Source organism: Physeter macrocephalus, chromosome 11 (genome assembly GCF_002837175.3).
Source record: "Physeter macrocephalus isolate SW-GA chromosome 11, ASM283717v5, whole genome shotgun sequence".
Taxonomy (NCBI): domain Eukaryota; kingdom Metazoa; phylum Chordata; class Mammalia; order Artiodactyla; family Physeteridae; genus Physeter; species Physeter macrocephalus.
In genome coordinates, this window is record NC_041224.1 from 52300107 (window position 1) to 52311832 (window position 11726).

Sequence of the window (11726 nt, forward strand, 5' to 3'; positions counted from 1 at the left end):
AGGTGGCTGGCTCCCACTCAGGGGGTGCTCCCCTTCAGTGACCCTCCAAGAGAGGCCTTTGGGGTAGAGACCCAAGCAAAATTGTCTCCCTGCTATTCTCTCTCACAGAAAATAGTATTTTTCCTTCAGAGCATGTATCTTAATTCGCAATGATAGTCATGTTTGCACCTATTTGGTTAATTCAGGCCCCACCCTCACAGGGACAAGAGCTCCGTAAATGGGTGCTCACCCTGCACATCCGGCACCTTACACAACGCCAGGAACACGGCAGTAAGAACTAACACGAAGGGCTCCAACACTATAGGGTGCTCTCTGCATCAGGTGCTATTCTTGGTGCGTTAGATCCTTGATCTCATTTTATTCCTACAGCAACCTCATCCAGTTGGTCTTTCCATTTTGCAAAGCAGGAAACACAGGCAACTAGAGACCCACTCAAGGCTACTTAGCTAGTAGCCGTCATAGCTGGGATTTGAACCCCAAGCTGTTTCTTTCATGACGGCACTACATACCAGGCACGGACTGGTATAAAGGAAAATATTTCCTTTAAAGATGATACAGTCTACTACACATGTCTATGTTAGAAACATCATAATTATGTCAGAAGCTAATCTAATAGAGGAGACAGAAGCACATTTACAAAATGTCAAATACAGAAGGTACCAAAGACTTGAGGTGGAAAGAGGGGAAAGAAGGATGGAGGGAGGGAGGGAGGAAGAAGGGGAAATCAGAGGAGGGTGTGGGTGAGAAATCGGAGGGCGTGGCCTATGGGCAGGCACATCTAGAACATAGGCGATGAATGGGCCCCAGGCCTCTGAAGAAGCCAGCAGCGTCCTCCTTTGTTCCCAGAAGCTACTACGAGGATTAGACTGATTTATGGCATCCAAGGGAGAAGGGAATCGTGACAAGAAGAGTGGCTCTGCCTTCAGGATCCAGGGCTCCCTAAGAGGACAGAGCCAGTGCTCATCACACCCTTAGGTCTAGCTGGCTGGGACTAAGGGGATTCTAGGCACCCTCTCTGGTCCTCCTAAATATCCACATCTTGCCTGATAATACAAATTTCCCGGAGAAGCAAATCCTCTTATTCACTGATTAGCGATAAAAAGCTGAAAAAAGAAAATGCCTAGCTGAAGCCACACATTAGCAGGAATACATTTCGCATGTAGCATAATGAAGTCAGTTATACAAATTAAGTCACATAAAAAGGACTGATAGCAGGGTTGCCACTGGGGGATGTGGTGAAAAAGTAGGAATGTATTGGCAATATAAATGGATGAGGGAGAAAGTTCATGCAGGGTATGGGTGAGAAAGAAAAGACCAGCCTCCCAGGGTGACAAGTTTCTAAGAGAACAAGTTTGCCTTGCTTGATCTAATCAAATCAAAATTATAAACCAAAGTATTTTTATTGTGCAACCTCAAATAGGTAGCTCTTTGCAATTCACATTTTCCCCCCTATTAAAATAATGCTGTATTTCTCTTTTTATTTTATTTTTTCTTTTTTTTGATAGTAAGGAACTTGTTTTGAAGAGACTTTTTCTTCTTCCTTTTCCTGACAAGGCCTCTGAGAGTTTGGGTCTGGGTAAGACATGGGACTTGCCTGGCATTTCCAGAGCCCTTTGACAATGGACCACTTGTGGTGGTCCCCTTGGCTTTCAGGAAGCTTGATGGTATCCTCCTTACTTCCTTTTGTACTTCACTGGAGAGACCAGGGCATAATTCTAGTACAATGTCCTCCCACTATGTAAGTACACCCAGTTCACTCGTCTTTCTCCAGGATATACTGGTGGGAACGGGTTGCACAAGGCAATGGTGCACTGCCTAATAGGTGCCTGTGATAATTCTGGAGACATGAGGATAATAGCTTATACTCCTTTCATCAAGTATTCTCAGTTTAAGACCAAAATTTCATCTCAAGACCTTTACACTGGCTGTTCTCTCTGCCTAGAACTCCCTTCCCTGCCCCTAGTCTGGAAGGCTCCTTGTAATCTCTCAGATGACCAATCCTATGGTTCCTTCTCAGACGAAATGCAGCCCAGCAGACCTCTAGCTGCTGGCACTTGGATTTAAGGATGTTTCTGACCCCCAAAGACACTAAAATCCTGGCAGCCAGCAGGACACTCGCTACACTCCATACCTGAGATAATAAAGGTATAAGATGGTTTAATTACTCACAGGGGATCACAGGATGAGACAGTGACTGGCAGATTCTGGACAAATCCTGTTACAACCCCAGACTCACACACCTTATGGAAAACAGCACTGTCTCTGGAAAAATATTCCTTGCCCATGGACAGATATATGGCCTTGTAGCCATTTTTGAGTGGGAGACTAAACATGTACTTTTTATCGAAAAACAAATTTTCCTTCCAAACCTCATTATCCTCCCAGTACTCTCAAATCAAAAGAAATATGACAACATCAAAAGAGCCTCCTTTTTATAAGACGGCGCTGCCTGTTTGTCTCTTCTGAAAGGAAAAGCCCACAGCAGGAGAGCTAAGAAGGGAGGCATCCAAGGATAAAATCATTTCAGTGAAAGTCCCTCAACACAAAGGGCATAACAGATATGCAATAAATGCTTACTCTGTGTAAGGCACAGAAGAAAGTACCACCCGTGGAGCCATGCAGCTAGCCTGGCACTTGAGAGAGGTCCAGATATTATAACCAGGTCATTTCACAGCTCATTTAAGGAGCTGCAGCAAACAAGTAACACAGCCCGCTCAGGGCACCCCAGACATTCCTGCCGGGAGAGGAAAGCGTGGACTTCCTGCTCCCCCCAGTGTGGTAGAGCTCACAGCAATGCTACGGAAGTCAGGTTTGTCGGTTTGTTTTTAAATAATATGGAAGGAAGGAGGTCTTTCAGAACTGGTTTCTCAAAAACAAACAAACAAACAAAACAAGGTCAGATTAAAAAAAAAATCTGATCAGTTTTCAATAGTAATGCCAATTAGAGAGAATCTGCAAATATCGCATAAAGAGTTTTTAAGTACAGAAAAAATACTGAAGGAGGATAAAAGTATAAACATTTTGGAATTGTTGAGGGCAGGCCTTTCTAAATTAGGGCAAGATGGAGGAAATACTTTTCTTTCACTATTTTCTGAATTTAATTTTTTTTCCTCTTAATTAAAAAGGGGTATTTTCAAAGAAATGTAGTTTTACAAAAATTTTAATGATTATCTAAGCCATGGTTCTCAACTAGCTTTGCCCCCCAGGGGACATTAGGCAATGTCTGGATACAGTTTTGGGTGTCACAACTTGGGGAAGATGGGGATGGGGGTGGGCACTATTGGCATCTAGCAGGTAGAGGCCAAGGAGGTTGCTAAACATCCTGCAATGTACAGGACGGCTGCCACATGAGGACTCATCCAGCCCAAAATATCAATAGCTGAGGTTGAGAAATCCTGTTCTAAGCTAGTGTCACCCATCTGCTTAAAGAAGAGCAAAGTCTTTTTTAAAAAAAATTTTTTAAATTTTTATTTATTTGGTTGCACCGGGTCTTAGTTGAGGCAGGCAGGCTCCTTAGTTGCAGCTTGCCAGCTCCTTAGTTGCAGCACTCGGGCTCCTCAGTTGTGGCATGTGAACTCCGAGCTGCTGCACACATGTGGGATCTAGTTCCCTGACCAGGGATCGAACCCAGGCCCCCTGCATTGGGAGAGTGGAGTTTTAACCACTGTGCCACCAGGAAGTCCCAAAGTCTTTGATAATTAACATTTCAGTTGTTTGTCAGCAAATGGATGCTGCTACAGTGATGCAAGAGCGCTCCAAATTTATTTTCTCACTTTCCTAAAGACATCTTTTCATATTGCTCTGCTTATACTAGAGGTGTAGTGGGCCCTCTAATTCAGAGAGCTGTGTCAGTGAATTTTATTCCTAGTCTAATCAGCCTCCAAAATTATCAGCAATCTTGAATGTGTGGGGACAGAGTCAATGAAGCTTTACTGTATGGAATGATCCGCACTTTTGCTAAGCCTCTTCTGACCTTGCACATATGATGACCCACACTGATGAGCAGTAGTAGGTCAGCCATCCCAATCTCATGGCAGAAGAAACAACATCCCCAAAGGGAAAGCTACTTTATTAGAAGTACTGGATTTCAAAGACAGCAATTAAGCTCTTCTCCATCCTACAACATCTTTGTTACATACAATTTGAATTAAATAAAAACTTCTTACATCCTGCTCCTGTATCATATACCAGGAAGACAGAATTATTTTCTGATTAAAATACTAAATATGGCTTCCTTCTTTCATAAAGGAAATTAAATAGATGTAGAAAATCAGTGGAACTTCACTAATTTAGAGTCATTAGAGAAGTTCGAATCGTAGTATTTTAAGGACATTAAATTTTATCCTTTTTAAAATCAATGCAAAATAAGAACAATTTAGTACAGATCCTGACAAATGCACTTTAATGGAAATATAAAAATCAGTTTAACTTTATATTTGGACTGTACAAAAAATTTGAGGTTAAATACTTTAAGCTTGTAAATAGTTTCCTAAAATTGTCTTCATACTATTAATTTGCTCAGTCAAGTTAAATCTCAGTCTGTCCCCATGTCACAATTACCATGAATTTCTGAACTGATCTGACACTCTAAACAGACAAAATACTTGTGGCTACTGATTTACTTACAATAAATAATGCTAAAAAGAACTGTATTATAACTTAACACTAAAAAGACAAATAATTTAAAAATGATCAAAGGGGATGTAAAATGGTACAGCCACTCTGTAAAACAATCTAGCAGTCCATCAAAAGGTTAAGCATAGTTACCATTTGACCCAGCAATTCCACTTTTAGTTATGTCCCGAAGAGAAATAAAAACATATGTCCACATAAAAACATGTATGTGAACACTGGTAGCAGCATTATTCATCATTCAAAACAGCCAAAATGTGATGTCCATCAACTGATGGATGAATAAGTAAGATGTGGTATACTGGAACATTGGCACAAGGGAATATTATTTGGCAATGAGTAGGAATGAAGCGCAGGTATATGCTATAGGATGATTCTTGAAACATTTTGTGAAGTAAAACAAGCCAGAAACAAAAGACACGTATTACATGATTCTATTTATAAGTAATGCTCAGAATAGGCAGAGAAAGAAGTGTCTGCTTAGGGCCAGGGGTGAGGGCTGAATAGGCGGCTGATGACTCGGGAAGTGAGATTTTTCTTTTTGAAAATGTTCTGAAATTAATTGTGGTGATGGATGCACAACTCTGTAAATATATTAAAAGCCAATGAATTGTATACTTTAAATGGGTGAATTGTATGATATGTGAATTATATCTCAATAAACTTGTTTAAAACAGAGTCCAGAGTCACCAGTTCATTACCTCTGTAGGAATTTTTGGAAGACGCGCCGATAGGCATACCCAGCTCTCCGCACTCGAATGTTCTCTTTTAGGCCCAGATATTCTACTTGATGCTTTACCCTATAAAAGAGAGAATGGAGCCAGGACATTACTGGATAATCTTTTCACTCTGTTCTCCCACCCACCATTCCCCCCAAACTCCCAATTCCACACTGCAGGGAAGCATATCAAAAAAGATTATAATTTATAGTGTTCAGAGTCTGAGCTGGCCCTCAGGTTTTATAATATTAACACATATCTGGTTAACTGAAAGGGAAGAAATCTGATTCAGGAAAATAATTTTCCTTTCTCCCATCCTCCAAATCCCAAACTCACCACCAGACTTTTCTCTACTAAGGAAAATATACATGAGGTTGCCAATTAGAGATATCTGCTCATTTTAAGTATTCTTCACAAATACTGGCTTCACCCCAAGCTTTGAGGTAGGGAATGCATCACCCATTGATTCCTTTCCCGTGAATCACATGGAAAACAATGTGCCTCAAGGGAAAACAATGTGCCTCACGTGAAAACACTGTTTCATTCATTATAACTTCCATCACTAGGAAACCTTCTTATACAAATTTTTGTCAACAAGACAACCAGTTCAACATATTCTGTTATGTTTAAAATGTCATGCTTGGGACTTCCCTGGTGGTGCAGTGGTGAAGAATCCGCCTGCAAATGCAGAGGACACGAGTTCGAGCCCTGGTCCGGGAGGATCCCACATGCTGCGGAGCAACTAAGCCCGTGTGCCACAACTACTGAAGCCCGCGCGCCTAGAGCCCATGCTCTGCAACGGAAAGCCACCACAGTGAGAAGCCCATGCACCGCAACGAAGAGTAGCTCCCGCTCGCCGCAACTAGAGAAAGCCTGTGTGCAGCAACGAAGACCCAACGCAGCCAAAAATAAACAAACAAACAAATAAATAAATGTCCTGCTTTTTGCATATTCTTGGAGTGCTGTCAACTCCTCAGTAAACATGAGCCAGGCTGGCAATGCCCACTGTTCCCCTGGGTATACCATCTCCTTCCCTCAGAAGGAGTCCTCTTTCAAGACTGTCCTCAGAAGGTCAAGGCCTGAGAACTCTACTAGGGCAGTTATTTAGAATCCAGGGCAGGCAACTTTGCCAAAGCCAAACAAAGACACATTTTCAACAGGAAAAGAAAAATAAACTACACGCCATAAACTTGTGGAATGAGTAACCCTGTCCACCAAGAACTTCAACTGACCCTGTGATCCTTTGACCAATTGATCCTTTGTGACAACAAAGCACACTGCCCTTTCATGGACCCCGACATTCCACACTCATGGATGAAGTGAGACCATCTGTCACACAGTAAACCTGAACCGAGATGAGGGGGCAGATCCCAGGAAGCCATCCTACTAGAAATACAAATCAACACTTGACCAAGGAATACCTTAGACTTTGTAAAACCGGTTTACATGAGTGTATGTTAGGAAGTTCCTCACTGCAATTCAAATAAGGGGTGTAATTTAAAAAAAAAAAAAAAGGGAAAACACCCTGGGGGAAATTCTATGAAAATTTATTGAATAAAATGTACCACTTTCTTCATTTTTCCAGCTTCTGATATTCCAATGAATCAGTTTGGATTTTATGAGAAGGTAGCATCAGGGTTGAGGAACTTCCAACCAGTAGCTACTGCAAGATTTCCACATTAGAGTGACAATCAAGAGCTGGATACGTGGAGCAGGGAAGAGTATGCCAGGGAGGTTTTGCATTTGGAGGGCAAGTGAGATGTTTTCATTCACGATTATGTTTGCTGGGAAAGGAAGCTAGAGAGAGTTTGAAGTAGGAGGAAGGGTGGGCTAAAGCACCCCTTAGCAATACCTCTGCTTCCTAGACTATCATAATTTCTTTTTTTATAAATTTATTTTATTTGTTTATTTATTTTTGGCTGCACTGGGTCTTCGTTCCTGCGCACAGGCTTTCTCTAGTTGCAGCGAGCGGGGGCTACTCTTCATTGTGGTGCATGGGCTTCTCATTGCGGTGGCTTCTCTTGTTGTGGAGCACAAGAGCGAGGGCTACTCTTCATTGTGGTGCATGGGCTTCTCATTGCGGTGGCTTCTCTTGTTGTGGAGCACAAGCTCCAGGCGTGCAGGCTCAGTAGCTGTGGCACGTGGGCGCTAGAGTGCAGGCTCAGTAGTTGTGGCGCACAGGCTTAGTTGCTCCGCGGCACGTGGGACCTTCCCGGACCAGGGCTCGAACCCGTGTCCCCTGCATTAGCAGGCGGATTTTTAACCACTGTGCCACCAGGGAAGCCCTCGTAATTTATTTCTGACGTTGCCTGTGACACCACCCTTCTACTCTGTGTGTAAAACAAAAAAGAGTCCAGAGTCACCATGCACGAGATGTGAGCGTGGCGTGAGAGGGGGTGAGTGTAGAAGTGATGTAGAGACAGGTGGAGGCAGGATGACAGACAGGGGGGAACAGATGTGGGAGAGTTCATTCTGTCAGACTGAAGGAGTCCCACTCTGGATTGACCCTCTTATTTAAAGAGGAAGAAACTGAGGACTCAGGAGATTAAGCATTTCACTCAAACTAGTTAGTGATAGGCCAGCATCAGGATACAGTTCTTCCAAATCCTAGTCTAGCCCTTTGCTCTAGATCAGCTGTTCTCCAACTATGGGGCCCAGACCATCATCACTAGCATCAGTTGGAGGCCTAGAAACTGACTCAGAAACTCTGGGGGGCTTCCCTGGTGGTGCAGTGGTTGAGAATCTGCCTGCCAATGCAGGGGACACAGGTTCGAGCCCTGGTCTGGGAAGATCCCACATGCCGCGGAGCAACTGGGCCCGTGTGCCACAACTACTGAGCCTGCACGTCTGGAGCCCGTGCTCCGCAACAAGAGAGGCCACGACAGTGAGAGGCCCGCGCACCGCAATGAAGAGTGGCCCCCACTCGCCGCAACTAGAGAAAGCCCTCGCGCAGAAAAGAAGACCCAACTCAGCCAAATAAATAAATTAAAAAAAAAAAAAAAAAAAAAAGAAAGAAACTCTGGGAATGGGACCCAGCAATAAGCCTTCCAGGGGATATTCTGACATTCAAGTTTGAGAACTACTTCTGTAAGGTAAAAAGCCCCAGACATTTTCCATCTGTTATCCTCTTGATATCAAAGAAAGTGACACAGTTCAGAAAAGCAGAGGGCAATTTAAGCACATCCAGGGGAATGACCATGAAGGGGAAGTGTCGGATTCCACATCCAGCTCCTTCAGAGGGAATGGCTGGAGAAGCTGAGTGATGAGCCTGCTGAAGAGAAGATCCCAGCGAAACATGGTGACTGCCTTGAACTAGGAGAAAAGCTGTCACACGGAAAAGTCCCAAGAATGATTCTTATGGCCGATTAGAGATTACAGTAAAACCCATTTAGAGAAGGACTGGAGAGCTTGCTAATGGCAAGAGGCATCCAAATGTGAACTGGTGACTTAGGAGGAGTGGGCTTCTTATCAGAGCCTGAATATCATCAATGGATAATATTGTAAGAGGAATCTCAGACTACCTTAAATTGAAAAATTTGAGCAATTCAATAGACAAGATGCCTTAGAAACACACATCTACTGATGAGACTAGTCAGAATACTGTGGAATGACCAAATGGAAGGCTGCTACATCCCAACAGCACCTTAACATGAGAAAAAAGACTCAGGCTGTACCATAAAGTGTGAAAATACAAAGAAGGACTTGCAGACAGCAAATGCTTGAGCTTGGGCATTTTCCTTCCTGTTTATCTTTTCCTCCCTGTAAAGGATCAAGCATTGTCTGCCTGCCGTGGGTTAGAAAGGATCTTGCTGGTAGGATGGGAAATGGACCCATCCATGTCTCTCAGAAGAGGTAATGGGCAGTTAGGAATTTTTTAAAAAAATAAATTTATTGGGCTTCCCTGGTGGCGCAGTGGTTGCGCGTCCGCCTGCCGATGCAGGGGAATCGGGTTCGCGCCCCGGTCTGGGAGGATCCCACATGCCGCGGAGCGGCTGGGCCCGTGAGCCATGGCCGCTAAGCCTGCGCGTCCGGAGCCTGTGCTCCGCAACGGGAGAGGCCGCAGCAGAGGGAGGCCCGCAAACCACAAAAAAAAAAAAAAAAAAAAATTATTTATTTATCTAGTCATTTATTTTTGGCTGTGTTGGGTCTTCGTTGCTGCACGCAGGCTATCTCTAGTTGCAGTGAGCGGGGGCTACTCTTAGTTGTGGTGCGCGGGCTTCTCATTGCGGTGGCTTCTCTTGTTGCTGAGCACGGCTCTAGGCATGCGGGCTTCAGTAGTTGTGGCACGTGGGCTCATTAGTTGTGTCTTGCGGGCTCTAGAGTACAGGTTCAGTAGTTGTGGCGCACGGGCTTAGCTGCTCCACAGCATGTGGGATCTTCATGGACCAGGGCTCGAACCTGTGTCCCCTGCATTGGCAGGTGGATTCTTAACCACTGCGCCACCAGGGAAGCCCATAGGAGCTAGGAATTTTAATCCTGGTCTTCCCACTGGAGTTTAACCTTGACTGAGTCACCTGATACCGAGAAGAGTCTATTTTTTTTTCCAAGAGAGAAAAGAAAAAAGATTGTATTTCCAGTATGTTCACATCCATGTCATCTGGTGACAGTGGCAGGACTTCTCTCTAGTCCAAGTCACCCACAGGGTCTCTCTCCAGCCCTGCTTCCCATATTCCTATGGACATTAGGAATTTTCCCAGCTGGATACAAAAACTATATTCTCCAGTCATCGTCTTAACATTCTCCTCCTCAACAGCCCCACTGCATCCTGCAGAGGCCACAGTGCTAAATGCCAGGTATAGGAGGAACAGGGATTGCTCAGAGTCAGGGAGGAGAGGGCTCACTGCATGCTTACATGCCGCACATCTCCCTTTGGCTGGTTCTCTCCTAGAGACGCACGGTGCTCATCAACACTGTCCTCGGGGGATTACAGAGCCCACAGCTCCTGTGCCCAAACGAGCAACTAAACGACAGATTGCTTTTTTAAAATAAATTTATTTTATTTATTTATTTTTGGCTGCGTTGGGTCTTCACTGCTGCGCGAGGGCTTTCTCTAGCTGCGGCGAGCGGGGGCTACTCTTCGTTGCGGTGCACGGGCTTCTCACTGCGGTGGCTCCTCTTGTTGTGGAGCATGGGCTCTAGGGGCATGGGCTTCAGTAGTTGTGGCACGTGGGCTTCAGTAGTTGTGGCTTGTGGGCTCTAGAGCGCAGGCTCAGTAGTTGTGGCGCACGGGCTTAGTTGCTCCGTGGCATGTGGGATCTTCCCGGACCAGGGCTCGAACCCATGTCCCCTGCATTGGCAGGAGGATTCTTAACCACTGTGCCACCAGGGAAGCCCCGACAGATTGTTTTTAACCAGCTCTTTGGAACTTCACTTTCAACCCTGAGCTAAGCATTCCAGGCCACATCCTGCGTGTGCTGATGAGGAGCTGAGTGCATTAAAAATGTCTACACAGAGCCTCAAACTAATTTGAAAACCATCCTGACTCTGCTGTATTAAGGTTTGCTTTCTTTTTTTCATCTGTCCCCAGACTAAAAACGATCAACATTATAAATCGCTTATTCCGAATTGAAGGGTACTCCTAACATTTCAGGAAAAAACAAGGAGGGGAAAAATATATCTACATAGGCTTCTTCCTGAAAAAGTTAAGACACAAAACACATTGGAAGGCAATTGAAACTGCTCCTGCCTCAGGCATAGGAGGGCCCAGCTTGAGCAGAGGGAAAAATGGGGTGGGACCATGTTGGCCTTGGCCTCCCGTCTGTGTCTTCACCATACCTGCTTTCCTCCCAGTCTTTGGGCTTCTTGGTTTCATTGGGTTTGATGCAGCGAATGTAGTGAGGTGTACATTTCATCAGGGTGCTCACAAGGTCATTGGCTTGTTTCTAGAAAGGAAGAGTAACATCATTTAGAAACATGGAACTTGCTCTAAAGCAGACCAACTTTCAAAGGAGGCCTGTGTGCAAATGTACAGCTAGAAATTCATCCTCATGACAGTTTGTTCATTAGGCTTAACTCGGGTCAACTATACTTTCTTAAAGCTCTACTGACTGTTATGGTGATTTGAACACTCTTAAGTGGGTTTGAAATTAGATTTTTGAAAACGATGAGGTATTTTTAGTATATTTAATAAAATAAGACAAAAAAAGAAAACCCCAAAACCCAGTAAATCCTCCCATATAATTCTTTTTAGGAGAAACAGGGAAGCATGCCAATTATTAACAAATTTAGTTAATTTTGGGCTTCCCTGGTGGCGCAGTGGTTGAGGGTTTGCCTGCCGATGCAGGGGACGCGGGTTCGTGCCCTGGTCCGGGAGGACCCCACATGCCACGGAGCAGCTGGGCCCGTGAGCCATGGCCGCTGGGCCTGCGCGTCCGG

At 44.5% G+C, this 11726-nt stretch overlaps 1 protein-coding gene across 4 annotated transcripts in view; it reads right to left on the reverse strand.

Moving 5' to 3' along the window:
• The window catches only part of MYO1E (myosin IE), a 206416-nt gene that overhangs the window by 39192 nt on the left and 155498 nt on the right, over positions 1-11726 (reverse strand). For all 4 annotated transcript variants that reach the window (XM_007128512.4, XM_055087997.1, XM_055087998.1 and 1 more), the window contains 2 exons: positions 11127-11233; positions 5334-5432 (listed from right to left, as the gene is read on the reverse strand). In XM_007128512.4, coding sequence (XP_007128574.1) covers positions 5334-5432; positions 11127-11233 — 206 coding nt within the window. The remainder of the gene's footprint in view (positions 1-5333; positions 5433-11126; positions 11234-11726) is intronic.